The sequence below is a fragment of the Vanessa tameamea genome, chromosome 4, assembly GCF_037043105.1.
Source record: "Vanessa tameamea isolate UH-Manoa-2023 chromosome 4, ilVanTame1 primary haplotype, whole genome shotgun sequence".
Lineage (NCBI taxonomy): Eukaryota > Metazoa > Arthropoda > Insecta > Lepidoptera > Nymphalidae > Vanessa > Vanessa tameamea.
Window position 1 is genome coordinate 14261668 of NC_087312.1, and position 18129 is coordinate 14279796.

Below are 18129 nucleotides of genomic sequence, written 5' to 3' on the forward strand. Positions count from 1 at the left end.
GTGGTAGAGCTATATATGTAGGTACCATCCACTTATCACATAATCAACCGCCAAACGGAAATATTTTCTATTATTGTGTTCATGGAGCATAGCATCTTAGTTTCCAATTGCATTGGAGATATAAGGCTAACATTCCTTACAGTGCCGATGTCTATGGGCGATGGTGACCACTTACCATCAGATGGCCAATTTCAGTCCACCTGGCTGTATCATAAAATATATTTACATATATGTTAACACTTTACGGTATGTTATTATATTATAACTAATCCAATTGTGATGTCACCTAGGTTTTTGTGATGACGTTTTACTGCTAAGCCAAATATAATACGTAAAACAATAAAAACAACAGTGTACTTATCATTGATTAACTCCACTAATTAAACATATTCTAAGAGATCGACGACGAATGAATTTGTTTATCGGATGTAAGCGGCATATATTTTAGCGTATCTTGCATTTTGAACATTCTTGTGACATGTAATAAAACACTTCTTGTATATTTGTTAATACGCTAACAATGTCGGTTTTCATACAATTTGTACAAATGAAAATACCATATTATTGTATTTGTATGTGTAATATCATAATAAATGAAGGGTGAAGAAATGTCAAGGATTATAATTTATTGTCACGTCATTTGATTGAAATACAAGACAAAGCAGTTTACAGATTTTTACAAGGCCACCTTCGAAACGAGCAGGGAATTAAGGTTTAGGTAACATCGAGGTCTAGCCATCGATGTTCTCAAAAGATATATTACCGTCTGAGTACCGAGCGTCGAGTGGGAGAGCTATGAAATTTGCATAGCCGAAGGGACGCACCTGCCCCGTGTTCATTAATTATTGAGGTAACAAGCCTTCTCTCAGCCGACGCCGGCCGATATTCACACGAATGTTACTAAGATCGCCTACTATAAATGGACTTCGCTTAATGATACCCGCATTCATCAGACGGAGCTCGATATCTTAAACACCTGCGAGATGGAGTTACCGGTGTCGGTACCAGAATTCCTATAATCATATCAAAGAGACGAGCTGAACACTTATTTTATTTGAAAAATAAAAATATTTTTCTTCTTTCGACATTTACAAAACGCAATTTGTATAGAATTGAGTAAAAAAGATACATTTATGTATCATATTTTATTTTATTAATATTTATTTTTAAATATTTAATTTTTCATTGAATCGATGACAATTATAAAAAAAATAATTGTGTAATATACATGTATTTGTACAATATAAACATTACTTACGCTCTTATAAGCACGTACCAATTAAAATTGACTCAATTGTAAAAATATTTATTCCGCAAAAAGATAAATGCGTTACCGATAGATTGCGGTTTAATATTCGTACGGCGTGTCGCGAGCGCGCGCGGGCGACCGCGACACGACGCGGACACGGGCGAGTGGGGCGGGCGGGCTCACGGCCCGTCGCAATCGCCTGCAATGCCCCTTAATCCATGCACGATTGCGGTCTTAATGTGCTCACCCGAGTTCAATTACATGTTACAGTAAAGAATTCCTGTTCGTGTAAAACATTTTCCATAAAAATACTTTCTCATGTTTATATGTAAATCGACAATAAATAATAACCTAATAATTAGACGTGTTTTTTATACCTCATATTATTTTAGAAACTACGAAATAATTTCTAATGCATAACAAGTTCGTATTTATATAATTTTAAACCTAAACAGATCTGAATCATTTCCATATTTTGATTAAATTAGAAATGCCGTAAATTTAAGATAAAGAGAGCGCATGAAAGGTATAGTTATTTATATCCCGTTGGATAAAAACCTTTATGATTTAGATGTAACGATTCATAATTTAAACATATTTCTTATTAAAGCTGTTTAAAAGTCTTAAATAACTTATTGTTTTGTTATTACTTCTTTATTGGTACGAGTATTAATGAGTTTTAGTACGTTTTAATTACACATACCTCGCGAGCGTCCGCACTAATCCGCAACGCTCTAGCGTACAGCGTCGCCTTCGCGGCGTGTCGCCCACAGCCCACACTCGCACTCAGATTAGTTCCACATTCGTCACATAGCACTTTCGGCGGTAATTGAAATACCGCACACAACCGGATACCGGCTACCGCGCTCCCGGTATTACACGAGTCCGCCCTTAATAGGTTTAAATTGTGAAATTCATGACCCTTGTTGATGTCAACTTTGTTGTCTAAATATTTTAAAAGCCATTTGTTCCGGAGAGAGTTTAAAAGCCCGCATCGTTCTATAACATGTTAAGCATCACAATATGAAGGTCCTATTTTTTAAAGACTGTGTGTAAATTGTAGTACATTCGATTTGAAGCTTTTAGATATATTTTTTTGATTTATAAATATTTTCCTTTTTTATATAACATAATTTCAATTGTTGTACGTCCACAAATATGTTGGGTTTTTTAACATTTCTTATCGCATTTAATCCTTTCCATTTTACGATTGCCTGAATGTTCCGTCCGAATTGATTTCCCTTACACACACTGCTAATAGCCATATAAAACCTGAAATAAATAAGGCAAATGAGCGTCTTACCTTCAGAATATATTTAAAAAATATATTTTCAAACATAATAAGCGATCAATGATTACATACCGAACAACAGAAATTTAGGTACTTCTATTTCAAGATAAAAACACGGATACTCTGTACAAATTATGACTATACTCTGTGGCTTGTTTCTATTCCTTTATGAACGATACCCAAGCACTGTTTCAAAACGAAATACAGAGATAAACGGCATTCCACCAAAACAACCGCTCGAGGAGTTTCGGGTGCGATATCTCATCGACAGTCGCTCCGGCCATTATGGCGACCTAATTACGAGGGGGCTAATTAAAATTAATGCAGTCGAAGAATGCTGTCGGAATTCAACAACGGAGTTGGTGGCGTCGAGTTGGGTCGAGTTTCAGGATTCAGCGTTTTTATACTTTCGCTATTTGTTTCGAGATTTGACACCATCTGGTTCTGGACGTCGTGTTATTTATCTGTTGTACTCAATTACGACTTCTTTGCACTTGGCGTTGTCGAGCTAAGGTTTATAGCTGTTCTCCGTGTTCTAATAATCTTTTAAAGTTGAACTTCGTATGAAATTGTAAGTATATAAAATATCACAATGCTGATGACTTTGCATGACTGGACGTACTAATCCCGATATTAGTACAAATATCTCGTTTCAAAAGTACAGTCTGCGTGGATAGCCAATTTACTGAGGAAGGTTTTAACTAACTGCTGGGCCAAATCAGTCATACAATCGAGTTACTCAAATGAGGTTTAATAGACAGTGGAAACACATGTGGCAGAATTTTATCTGAAACATGCAGGTCTCCTCGCGATATTTTCTGATACGAGCATTAGCAACTTGATTGAGCAAGAAAACGCTTACTTTTTGTGCAAATATAATCCACAAAAGTGAAATTCGTTTATTGTTCGTCTTTTATAAATATAGTCGACTGTAATATGATTACGTTACAACGAGGTGAAGAATGAAGTCCCCGCCAGTTACAGAATGTAGAATCTCACGTCTAACGTTAGTTATGCAAATGCTGATCAAATTTATTACGTGTTGGATGGAAAGCTTCTCTAGTAACGTTTGTCCCTTTATTCGTTATATTTTACAAGTAAACTGCTACAAGTACAATTTGGACAGCGTATTCTAGTCTAAGTTGTATTAAGTAGGGAATAATCGTTGGAAATGTTAGTGTTTTTAAGTTATATTTTACCTTAATAGTGGATATTCAATATAATTGTAACATTAATGTAAGCTGCAGTATTCAAGTCGTTTTTGTTTAAATTTTAGCGTCAGAAAGTGCAATCGGCGCGGGTGCAGCGGGTGCGGCTGGAGCAACGATAGCCGGCGCGGGAGCTGCGCTGGCGCTGGCGGGCGCGGCGTGGCGGGCGGCGAGGCGGAGGCGCAAACCCCGCAAGCCACCTGCTCCGCAAACCGAGAAGACCGCCGATCACGATGACGCTGAACCTGATCTCATACCAAATAATTACTGTAAGCTACTTTTTTATTTATTTCTCATAGTTTATCAGCTTTTGGCCCTGACGCAACTTACCTTGCCCCATGGTAGCTACACCACTGCTTTCAGAAAAGTTTAGTAACAGAAACTTAAACATGAAACGTACAAAAATGGGGCAGGTCAAGTTTACGTACGTCACTGACATATTGAAAAATACCAATTTATGGATATTACATGTTTATTGAAACTAATAAAATTAATAAAATAATCTTAATAAAATATGTTCTGAAATGCGTTACGTTACAAGACAGATTGTAATCAAGCTACTTTTATAAAAACGAAGATAAAATCTAGAGCAATAGGTATTATGTAACCCCGAGGTGCGGCGGCTGTGACCTCGCCCGCCGACTCTGCTGTCATTTATTATAAAAACTACCCGAGGTAAGAACCTTCTGGAAAATCGTAAAACGAAGCAACCTTATAAAGATTTAGTCCGAGAAAATAGAAAAGTATGTAAATGTATTAAAATTGTGAACAGAAAACTACGCGAATCTAGAACCGTGTTTAAAGGGTTAATATCTAAACATATATCTGTCTCTTTCTTTTGTACCGATGTGATATTTGAAATAAGACACGACATTATTTGACTTACCATACGTACGTAAGTTTACCTAGTAACTCTAACCTGAACAATATTTATTAAAAAGTCTTATTGCTATTGTTTCCGCAATGCATATATTTTGGTACTTTTTTTTAAATTCACGTAGAGTGTTTATTTTTAATATACAAATATTGTGATTTGTTAATGATTTGTTTCTTGTTTCTGGTGCCGTAGAACCTTTAAGTAAAACAGTGCGTTATTTAAGGGAATTTTTAGTATTTGTTAACATTTTTTTTGTTACTCATTCAAAAAAATCTCAATACCTAATAAATAAACAGCATTCAACCAAGGTCCGATAAATTGCTCAAAAAGATTCTTACGTTAATTTGAATGATTTAAAAATAATATTATAACTAAAAATAAATACTATGATTCCCCTACCAGGGTCGTTATAGAAAAACCCTTATGACTTAATACATTAAATACCGAATTCATTAATGACTCAATTACAGCAGTACGCACGGTAAACACATATATATGGTGTGAATATCATATTTAAGCAGTTGAACGGCAACGGTTGACGACCTCCGTGGTCGAGTAGTGTGTACACCGGCTTTCTTGAGTACGCCACCCCGAGATCCCGGGTTCGATTCCCGGCCGAGCCGATGTAGAAAAAGTTCATTAGTTTTCTATGTTGTCTTGGGTCTGGGTGTATGTGGTACCGTCGTTACTTCTGATTTTCCGTAACACAAGTGCTTTAGCTACTTACATTTGGATCAGAGTAATGTATGTGATGTTGTCCAACATTTAAAAAAAAAAAGAAAAAGAAATGCTGCAGCACAACCTAGCAGCGACATCAACATATAAAACCTTTCTTTAAAAAAAATACATTAAATACCAACGTTCATAACGATCGGAAAGAATGTGTGAGTATAAATCTCAAGCAGACAATTTAACGTAGAGGGGCATGTCTTCGTTGGTATATATATAACAGATCTATATCAATATTACATATTCGTATCCCAATTCAAGCACTGCCGTTTCTGAGTGTTATCAGCAACGAAACATTCCCAAAGCCCTCGCAGCCAGTCTCATCTCTCTCGTTTGCTGTCACGTTTAAACTTAATAATTTAAAAAACATTGGTGCACATTTATGTTACTTCGATGACCAGAGAATCGATGGGGTGATATTTTTTTTATATCATTTTGATAATATACGATCGAATCAGTATTCAGAATGCTTCTCTAGAATCTTCAAGTGGTGACTTCGAAAACCATTAGAATCTAAAAAGTATCTGCAATATTCCGTATGGAAATGTTCTGATATCCGGATGGCGTAATGTTATGCACGCGTGCTCTTCAACACCTCACATTATCGCCTCTACCGACCACGAGTTAGAGGTTATAATTGTCTGTATCGCAGTGCAGGATAGTACACCCGCGGTGACAATACGGCCGAGTTCCATGCATGCGTAATGTTACTCTAATGCCGGCGGCTTGTATTCTAACAGCGCCTCAATTATTCAGCGGTCCCGCCGCCGAGCTCCTAATAAGTACGCTTTATTACTTCGCCCACTAGTCAAATGCAAGCGCATTTTGCCAACAAAACTGAGCTTAAATTTAGTGTCGGGTTTCGCGTCTCGATCGCTTTTAATTTGCGGCAAGAAGCCTAATATAATGCAAACGGTTTATGCAAAAGCGTATTATTGCATCCGCTAGCAACAATAATGAAACAGCCACATCTACTATTACTCATACGGATACACATTCGCTCGAGTGAGCCCGATCATCTGTTAAGTCCGCACCTACATTTTGAATCAAGATTATCTTTTAAGCCTCACACGAAATCAACTTCTAACCCACGACTTAACCATAATAAGTTCACTTAATGTAAATAACTTTACGTGTAAATCGTGGATGTTGGCGTACAGAATAATACATGAAGAAAATCGTATTAAAGGATACGATATGAACATCGTTACTTAAACCTTTTTGAATAATAAAAGCCTCGGAGGACATCAAACAAGTATCCGGACCGGCATTGCTTTTTAATCAGATTTTGAGTCCCATACATTTAGCATGGAGTAACGTTCAGTCCACTTTTGTCCATTACTCTTTCAGCGCCGCAGCAGGGCTGCGTGTTGTTTCGAACATCCCGTGAATTAAGTTGAATATCTTAAGTTTATTTAAGTTTTTTATTTAATATTAAATTTATAAGGAAGCAATGATTTGGTAAAATAAATACAGATCTTCATTGTACCAAATTGAGCTGAAATTACACAGTATTTTACAATTTTCAATACAGTTTATAATTACTTAATGCGTAAATCGTATCTTGGGTCGGTCTATTATGTGTCAACCATTAAATGTTATACAGTCAAATATATATAAAATACGCGGTAAAGGGTCAGCCTGTGTTCGACTGCCGGTCGAAGGTCTTCTGACAGCAGTCATACTCTCTCGAGGAGAAGTATTGGAGTATTTGTAATAGGGGCCGCTTGAGAATAGATTGGAAGAAGAAGGTCTTTACAAATCTGTTCTAACGCGGTTTGGTAAAGATTAATGCCGTCCAGCCGTTGGGCTAACTCCCATGAGGATATTATTGATATTATTGAAAAAAAATTTGAATAATGAATGTAGAATAATTGTTTATTGTTAATCTATATGTGAAAACCCTAACCGTAAAACGCAAAACGCAAAACGCAAACCGAACACGCTTCGAACAGTATCGTCGGTTGTTTGTGCGAGCGCCGCGTGACGCGGGCTCGGGCGCCGCGTTGGCCTCGCCGGACCTCTCCCGCGCTCAAATATTCATCGCAATACGGATGTGAAAAATGCGGCGCCGTGTAGCCTTCGATCCTTGTAAACACTAACATACGAGTGGAAGACGAGGTTCGCATCCATTCGTCGGTATAATTGATGCTTTATGTGGGTATGATGGTTTCGCGTTATACTTTTAGTGCTACATACGTTACGTAGACACTTTACGAGGTTTACGGATGAAAAACAAGTTAGATAACTCATCGTAAAAGTACATCATTATCTAATATATTTTCTTATTTATCTTAGTCGTGTTAAATAATTTTCAAAGCAAAGTAGTAAATAAAGATACTAATTGAGAATTTAATATACAAAAATATGAAACAAACAACCCACGCAACGGTCGCGGAGCCGCCACAATGCAGCTTAGTTCCAGTATTGAAACGTTGCTCACGCGGGAACCCACTGAAAGGCGTCGAGCCTTTTGTACCACATATAATATAAGCGGGAAAATATTATTCAAGTGATGTGCTCTATTTAAACGTTTAATAAATACGCGTTCAATTTTACCTCCAACACTCAACTAATTATTATTTACTCAAATAAGCTTATAAATCGTTTAATTATCGACTACATAATAAAATGTACATTAATTTAAAATCATAGTAATAAATATTAACTCAATGTTTTTTTTATCGACTACATAATATATGCGTATGTATACAGTATATAATACTGTATTTAATATTACCTTAAACTTTACAACTTAAACTTTAAAGGGATTATTTTCGAAATAGCAAAGTAATATAAAAAAATATAACCAAATATAAAACTCCTTGATTGGTTAGTTTTTATTTCACGCGTAATGTAATTGGCATATTACAAAGAACTCAAAGATATATTGAAAAAATATTCTGTCAATCATGATAAAAATGAATATTTTTCTCTTACAATCATAGCGCTGAGCTCATTCAAACCTTAAAGTCGTCACATATAATATACCTAGCTCTAAATCTGTACGAAATCTCATCTATCTTGACCGCGTCGTGTTCAAGTTAATTTGTGCCCAGAGCCGTCTCTCAGCCCCGTCACCCGCCACCCGTAACCGTCGACCGGACGAACGTGCCGAGTTTATTCACAAGTGAAGCCACTCACCTAACCAGCCACCTTCTAAATTTAATCTTGAACCGAAATAGAACAATGTGTTTTCTACGTTTTAAATCGAATAATACGAGTACTATGTAGTGTTTAATTAAGGTACTTTCGAAATCAAATTTTGATTAAAGAATATTCAGTATTGGAAAGATTAATATTTCCATCTATAAATTACAGTTCGATTTCTTATGAACTGAGCTCTCGGAACCCTTACAAGAGCTTAATCTAGACAGTAGCGAGTAACTGGGGATAATAACGTTTCCCCTGTATAAGTTTCACTCCCCGGGGGGTTGTTAACGAGTTGAAAGTTATCGAAATTCTAAAGAACTTTCTGCTTATTGCCGCTATTGCTTTCTCGCGTTGATTTTGTAATCTAACAACTCAGCAATTCAAATGAATCTTCGATTTACTATTTTGTAACCGCCCATATATGTCCTGCTGGGCTATGTCTTTATTTTTAGCGGAATAGACTAGAGTCTTATCCGCCACGTTGCTTCGAGAACACGTGTGACAGAGCTTCCTCGTTGGAGCACGTACACTTTTCCTCAAGATGGCTTCCTTCGTCGCCGATATTTATAATTCAAATGCAAATTGGGCTCTAACGATAACAAGCTAAATATCCTTCCACATAAATGTTTAACGGCTCTTCTTATTGCTTCATTGGTTTCGTTAGAAATAATTCCTTTAATAAAACGGTAATCTTATTTTAAAGAATAGAAAATTATGAGGAGTATTGGTACCTTTAAAAAAGCAGAGTTGACAGAAGCGTGCACCACTTCGGGGAACACAGATTCGCCTTCTCCATATGTGTGTTTTTAAATATATATTTTATATAGATGATATACTTTTTACATAATAGTTAGGTCCCCCTGACCGATTTCAGGAACGACGGCCTTTATTCAACGGAGGCATTCCCGGGAGATGTTATTGTATAATATAAACACAGGTAGGAATGCAAAGTGTTCAACCTCTAATTCCACACTACTGCTAAAAATTTTATTCACAGATTTATCCAATAATAGGTTTAGGTAAGTACCATCCATATATCACATATTCTGCTGCCAAACAGCGATGCTTTGTATTGCCACAAGGGACATAACTCAGGTTATAAAAAAAGAATATGGAGCGCGCGCAACATTAGAGTGAAGCAACAAATGCGAATACACATTTTTGGTGGTGCAAAACGACGCGACAATATTACGCGCGCTCCATCTGCTTCATATTTAATAATTGGAGGGACATACCGTCTTAATTCCCAAAGTTGAAGAAGCATAGAAAAACCGAATCGAACCCACGTCGCAGAGTTCTCTAACCTTATATGATAACCAATTCATAATCGAATTTAAAAATGATTATTATTTTTATTACTTTTTAATTCGCAGTTGTATGAAATAAAAACGTTTCATGCTTAGCTCTCGTGCACCACCCGCTCTGTCTAAGGGCTCAACAAATGTATTACATACGCCACATAATATAATTAAATTATATTATGAACACTAAACACAAATATTTCCCTAATTGCGACACGCAATAAAACTTCACTAATATTAGCAAGTCTCTCTGGATGGTATTCACTGGCCCACATAAATATGCAGAGCGATTTTCCCGTTAAAGTGGAAAAGTTAAATTGATACGCGCCGCATCGCGCCGCGCCGCGCGTCTCCGCGACAACTCGGCCGCGCATTGTGCAAGCGCTTTCATTGTACTTTTGTGTTAATGGGGAAAAGTTATTTATTATTTAGGACAACGAGTCACTGAATTTTTAGTTTTTAGTAACTGGTTGTTATAGGACACAAATTAAAGAATTGAATGCCATGCGCCTTTATGTAAATACAAAGTTGCCATTGTAAATAAAAGTAAACTCAGATTACGGTTTTTGCTTTCTATTTACTAAATACAAAGTAGAACCATCAGCTCAAGCTGGCGGACTTCGCAGTTTTTAGTAGTCCGTCCGTTTAGGAAGATAGCTAAGAACGATTTGTTTAGCTTCAGCGGGATGTTTACTGGCTAGATTAGCGCCACGACTGGACTTGCATCTAACCACCTAACGAGCCACTCCTTCTTGTTAACTAAACAAAATAAATTAAACTTCACTAATTTCCCAATAAAAATACTTTATTAAAGTTTTGGGCACCTATTTCATTTACTAGTATATATATTTGCTGACATTTCTATTATTTAAATGGAAAATATAATGATTTATTTAAAAACTTTAAAAAGCGACGTGAACTGAGGTGATTAGAGAACAGAATTTATTTAAAGAGCAAAAATGCCTTAATACTAAGATAGAAAAATATTTTTAAATGATAAGTATTTTAACACACTACAACTACTACTACTACTGATTTTAAAAAATAACAATAAACAACCAACAACAATAGTCATCAATTCAATTCTTAGTTTAATGGGTTTTAGTTGTGCCGACAAGGCACAGATTATTTCGCCAAAGTCACGTTGGAAACTTAGCCATCGCTTCTAGTGGATACTTCTTTTCGTGTACACGTAGCTCGCTTAATGAAAAATACTTTATTATATAATAAATTATTTTATATATATATTATATTTATATGATTATATATTACGCTCCCACCACTAATAATATTACTATCGTAATAGTAATCATTGGGCAATAATAAATATAAAGTTCATAAATTGATTTATCTTGTTGAAAGTGTTTTAACTCTGAACAGAGTAGTGACGTGACCGTGCGTGCCTCTGCACGTTGAGCAATCATTTGTCAATCTCACGTCTAAACGCGCGTCATATCCATCGCGCACAGGTCGCGCGATAATCGCCCGTTTAAGTGAATATTGTGTAGTCGCGTGCAGCACGCGAGCGTCGGGTTGCGGGCGAGCAGTTGCGGGCGATCGCGGACGAGTGCGGGGTTACGGGCTCGGTCGCGCGGGGCCGCGCTAACGATACGCGATAATTAAACTCTAATGAGCATCTCCGCTCAACTCGCTGCCAACTAACCGGGCCGATCGATCCCACTAACTTGCCTCGAACTTCTCTTATTAGCACTTGATTTTATTAACAAATAGGGGTCGCGCACACTTACCACCACAGCCAATTTAAGTTCTAATTACCCTAATAAGTCACTTGATGATATCCTACACGTTTTGCAAAACTGTGATATTAAGTTCGGCTTGTCATTTATTTGCCAAAGCCCACCGATAATAACTGCCTCAACACGCAGTCACAACCTTTTATAAATACAAATAAAATCACACGAAGCTAATTTCATCATGGGAGCTATTTAACAAATATAATAATGTATTCCTTAAAGACATCACATAGTCTATGTTAAACTTTACTTTAAACACACATCATATCAAAGTTTCAAAAATGGTTTAAGTTGCAAAATCAAAATAGAAAAAGTAATGTTTGTGTTACGTGTACCTTGTGTAATACAACACACGTGGGGCAGGCACGCTTTCCGCCTGCTTCTAATGAAGCAGCGACTAGTTTTTAATTGATATTAAAAACTAGTCGCCGGATGACTTTAGCTTCTTCTAATATGAAAGGATCATTTTGTTAAAGTCGTGGTTGGCAACAAAAGACCGATACCTTAATATTCAACGAATAAATATTTTGGCATGCTGGTAAGACTTTCGATTACTCAAATAACAATAGAAGTAGAGTTAAAAGCTCGTTCGGTTACAGGATGCAATCAGCACTCGTCAAGATGACAATTATATTGTACATTGAGATCCAAAGTGATGACCCCTCGGAAAAGCTGAAATATTGAACCATGCTTATTATAATATATATCACCAGCCGCGTTTACGTATTATCAATAGCTTATTTATTTATTTATTTATTTATTTATTTATTTATTTATTTTTATTTATTGGAAAAGTTACACCATCAACATATCACTAAGCACTTAAAATTAATATCTGTTGGGTAACATACAAAATGATACGTCATTAAAGGTGTAAACAACATTTAGACATATTGTCGCTATTGTTTTAATATATGAAAATATTATCAATGAATTATAATATTGAAACCATTATTGAAATATTGTTACCTAGACGTTAAAGAGAGTTGAAAAATGTTCGGTCTAAGCACCGCTATTACCGCGCCATAATGTTAGCGAAGCAATTTTGGAATTTAACAACCGATGAAATATAAAGAAAGGTCATCTCATATTCATAACGGCGCGGGAGGAGCGCGGGAGGGCGCGGGCGGGGCGCGGGCCGGCGGCCATAAATTGTTCAGTAATGAATGCCGTTCTCGCCTCAATAAAAACTCCCGCATTATATGATAGAGGCGGATTTATGCCGCGCTCGCTGCCCGCCGCCCGCCGCGCGTTAACCTCCTGCGAAAATTTTAATGCTGCGGCGCGACTGACGGCCAGTATTCGCGGTTTGCGGGATGGCGCGGTGGCATAAAATGCAGTAATTACACCAATTCCCCTCAGATACATTAAACGTTTATACCCTTTGTAAATTTTTACGCAAAGAATCATAAAAAAACTTTTATGAATCGTAGGGCGTGATCATTGCAGTTATGTAAGGCATGTGTTCATCCCATTAGGATGATAACAGAGGAGCTCGGCCGCGCCGAGGCGGTGGCAATTAGAGACCGATGAAAGTAATTATAATAGCCGTGTGCGCGGCGCAATACGGGCGAGCCCACGCCTGCGGTCGGCCGCCGCGGCGACGACACTGATAGCTAAGACGCCGCCCACTCGAATATACCTCATGCATATGCTTTAAAATACTCCATTTACGGCCCAGAGGCATTCCGCATAAATTAAAGTGTCTGTTACTTGGATTGACTCATCAGATTCTTTCGAAATACTTCGAACGAGCTAACATTTATTAAATTGTATCGAAATCTGCCTAGTGTCGTTAGCCGAAAACAGAAAGCTCAGTAAGAAAGCAAAGTCGACGCGTAGTTACGACGGGCAGAGAAAGATATTATTGAAAAATATTTTGATATTGGCGCGGTGCGGCGTTCATGAATATTGATGCGGTCGTGAATATTCAGTGGAACTCGCAATTGAAAACACGCCGCGGACTTTGGTCTCGTTGCGTCGAGATCGTGTCGCGTTCGCGCCGAAAGCGTTCAATCGGTACAAACATTTATCTTAAGTAAATTCGTTCTAAAATTCTTATATGTATATAAATCCCGTTTGCATTTGAAATGCGTTGCCTTTCCACGTGGTCCATGTTCAAGATTAGTATTTATCTATATCTATAATATCTATATCGATGTACAAATATTACAAACAGGAAAATAAATGTTTGTAGAAATTTTTATAATTGACAAACCCAAAAACTATTCAACCGATTTTAAAAATGATGTAAACACATGATATTAAAAAATTGTTACATATTGGGCGTGCACTGCGAAAACTACTGATGATATATAAAAAAATGTAGGACGTGTTTACAATACTCATAACTAAATTATCTACAAAAAAGTATGTCCTTATAGTTAATATAGCATTTTAACTATTAACGAATACACTCATGAGCCCAACCAACCTGCAGCTCCTGATGTGCCTTGAAAGTCGATAGTTTTAGCGTGAGAATAGTCTACTAATTTTTCCCTGGTGTCAACAAATTAGTATATAAATTAAATAAATTTTCGTCCGTTTGTCATGACTCGAATATTGTTACAATGAATTGTTCCTTCCATCTGCGGTGGATCGGTAATTCTTTAACCTTTGGTACTCTTTGGAGTGTAATAAATAATGAATTAAAAAACTTAACTTTAACTCTTAAGTGTCTTCATCCTTAATTATATTAAAAAATATGAACACGCGATGACGATGAAGAGAGATGGGTCCACAGTGGATACGCTACGTAGAGCGGAGTCGTCGGGACAGCGAGGGGTGCGGGCGCGGGCGGGGAGATCGCAAGGTAAAGTAAAGCTATTAATGAAAGCAATTTGAATAAACTTGGGCACATTAGCGCCGCCCGCGAGCCCGCGCCGCCGCACCGCATCTATTAATTATTTCTTGTCCCGACTCGCGTCTTGCGATGTAGCGATTAGTCTGCGACGCCTCCACCTGCGGGCGCCGCCGCGCCGCGACGGCCGGCGAGCGGGCACTTCGCTTTGTTAAATGTTACACGTATGCTTTGATTTTGAAACGTTCATAACTAAAGTCTTGTTTACGTACTTTTACTGATCAAGAGATGTGGTTTTTGGAAGAATGTGACTCGACCACTGTTAGACAAATTCTACTGTGACGGACGACTCTTTTGTAGTCAATGACTTATCATGAAAAGAAAACCATTGATTTTTATTTATAAACAAATCACACTAAAAGTTTATCAAGGCTAAATTTATAAAACGTGTATTTATAATATGACTAATGATTAACTTTGCTTACAATAATATTCATGAAAGTCTACTTGAATAAAGTACATAATTATATCTTGTTTTTGATAAATGGCCTTAGAGCCAGGGAGCGCTTATTAAAAATAAAGAAATAAGCCTGCTTTAGAAGATTTTTGATTTATTGACATTTACAGAGTAGTAAAGTTAAGAGTTTCTTGTGATGTATGTGAGGCCAGTTCCTTGCATCAGCAGTGGGTCCCCGATGCTGGTTATTAATGTGCGGACGGTCCTCGCCCTCGTCGCCCGCTCGCTTTGGTCGCTAAACGTATTCACCGCAAATAACATTTGCTCCAATTGTTCAATTACTAATGTCTCTCTCCTATCTAATACGAATGTCTTTTGGGTTCGATTCACAATGCAAACGTCACCAAGATTTTTATCTAATATCTCTTATAAACTATATTCTAATGTAAAAGTATTCCAAAAAAAATTTCTATACCCAAAAAATACAAACACGTTGCAAACAACTAATTACGACAATATTTGAGTGTATAGATTTGGTCGCAAGCGTCGGGCTAATGACAGAGCGCGTGACGCTGCACTCCGTCTCGCAATTAATTATTTGTCCCTCGTCCCCCCGGACCAATCAAGATCCTCCCCTTATCCGGTGGAATCTTCCCATATCACCCTCGCTCCATATTCCGAAAAACTATTCCGACGCGCGACGTTTCAAACGCCTAATTGGTTGCCGCCCTGAAAGATTTACCTGTCTCGAAAAGTAACGAGCTTGAAATTTATCATATGTATAGTTTCTGCTGATTTTTGTGGTCAATTTATTTAAAAACAGTTATTATTATTATTAGCAGCCTGTAAATTTCCCACTGCTGGGTTAAGGCTCTCCCTTCGAGGAGAAGGTTTGGAGCATATTCCACCACGCTGCTCGAATGCGGGTTGGTGGAATACACATGTGGCAGAATTTCGTTGAAATTAGACACATGCAGGTTTCTTCACGATGTTTTCCTTCACCGCCGAGCACGAAATGAATTATAAACACAAATTAAGCACATGAAAATTCAGTGATGCCTGCCTGGGTTTGAACCCGAAAGCATCGGTTAAGATGCACGCGTTCTAACCACTGGGCCAACTCGGCTTTGAATGTTAATCGACCATAAATAAGAAAAATTACAAGCTTTCTTCTAACTTCAGCTATTAGTTAAGTGGTTCGAGATGGCCCAGTGGTTTGGAAATGTAAATATTAACAGAAGGTATTAATATATATTTTTTTGTGCTTTTGGTGTAGGTCAGGTTCTATATTTATAATAAAATATACAAGCTACAGTGTATCTTCATTCTGCATTTAGACGTCATGTTCTTTTATTCAAAAATCTCCATTGCGACATTTGTTAATAAAACAAAAATATAATAAATGTTATGATATGGAACCATAGCAAAAATACTTTTACAAATTTCTCGCTTAATGTCGAAGCAAATATTGAAGGTAGCTGAAAATATATATAATAATGCAAACAAATGGGAATGTACGGTGTCGTGTCGGCGATACAAAATTTACTGCAGCGCTTTACAGCGCCGGCGTAGCAAAAGTTTTATCTTGGCCTGTCGGGAGCCTGTCATGTTTCCACTCCTGTTGACGTTGCTGGACTTTCGATTTGAGATACATTTGCGAGATTTCATATCGGAACGTTCGAAATTGTTTCACTTTATACCGCTTTTATTTTATCATTCACTATTTATGACGCGATAGTCACAAAATAACCTTATTAATTATTATTATCCGACTAAAAGGCTAAATCCAATTTGTCCGGTCAGTATGGCGGATGCTTCCCCCTAGTGCCCTAAATTCGAAATTCCAGATATTTACGGGTGACTGTGCTCCTGGATCGTCCGTGTCCAATTACTTATTTGTCCAGTCCTGGCTTATGTCGGTCTCGTTCAGGCCGCTCATTAATCAATCTTTTTTCTTTGTCGGGTGCGGGTGAGGCAGGGCCGAGCGAATCCCGCGTGCAGTGAGAACCTGCCCGGAGATTTATGCAGCCTTCGCTCGCTCAGACGACCGCAGGCGACGCGTTAATAAATTTCAATATTAATTCTTAACTCAAATTAAATTATATTTAAGGAAACTGTATTCAAGTGACTTTAATAGAAATCGGAGATATTTCGCAAAGTGAATCTTTATTAATTATGGATTTTATATTGTGCTCAAGTATTGTATTATGAACGTCAAACCAAAAACGGAACAAAATATTCTCGTAGAATAATAATACTCGTTGTTTGTTTATTACATCATAACGTTTTATTCCAAATGATAATAAATGGGTTTCTGTATATTCAACGTTGTTTCAGGCGAAACTTCAAGTGCACCGTGCCTAGCGGTGTCTTCGCCGGGACGGACGGCTCCCGCGCCACTCACTACACCGGTAAGAACACGCTTTTTTATGGTATATACTTTCCTCAATAAATTTATATATATATATACAAATGTATTTATGTAAAAGGTGAGATTATACAGAACGTAATACAGAACTCGCCACGCCCGGGAAAAATAATAATTAAATTAAAATTGACGTTTTAAGAAATAGCCACCAATCCTCAAAACACTAATGCGCCACCAAACTTGGGAGCTACGAAATTAAGTATTTTGTGCCTCTAGTTACATTGGGTCATTCACCCTTCGTATCAGAACACAAGAATACTAAATATTGCTCTTTAGCGGAAGAATAAGATAGAATAGATTAGAGGGTTATATCTATCTATGTTTGCACCAAAACAATTAGAGCCTAGAAGCCAAAAAACTTATTATTGATAGCTTTCATGTGCTCAGATTTTTCTTATTATTCATCTTGAGCTCGACCATGGGATAAAAGAATGGCATAAGAAATCTCCGGAACATGAAGTTGAATGAGACTCTCTTATATATAATGAATATCTCCTTCGACCCACATCAATGACACGATGGAATACTCTCCAAGTTCTTCCCTTTGCCAGAGTAGGCGACCTTATAGCATTGTTACCAGTTTTAATTTATATGTAAATAAATAACCTCCATAATTTTCGATCTATCGGGAAGAAATAATGTTTTTATTCTAACATTGATTTGCAACGATTCGGAATGAAAGCTCCGTCCCTCAGAGCGGTGGGAGCTCAATAAACAAAACGCCAATCCATTTGCGTGATCGGCCATTAACCGCGACACAGGTCATCAATCGGGGAGCTCATCTCGTAAAAGCCTGCCCTTTGCTCGCTCTTGCTCCTCACACGCCTGCATCGCTTGAAGATCTATATTCTCTCATTAAGATAAAGTCCTCGGTGTTTTAGT

General features: G+C 37.4%; 1 protein-coding gene across 1 annotated transcript in view; it reads left to right on the top strand.

Moving 5' to 3' along the window:
* Side-ii (sidestep II) overlaps nucleotides 1-18129 on the top strand; it is a 394183-nt gene that overhangs the window by 369978 nt on the left and 6076 nt on the right. The window contains exons 15-16 of the mRNA XM_026633535.2: nucleotides 3817-4017; nucleotides 17157-17230. Of these exons, the coding sequence (XP_026489320.1) occupies nucleotides 3817-4017; nucleotides 17157-17230 (275 nt within the window). The remainder of the gene's footprint in view (nucleotides 1-3816; nucleotides 4018-17156; nucleotides 17231-18129) is intronic.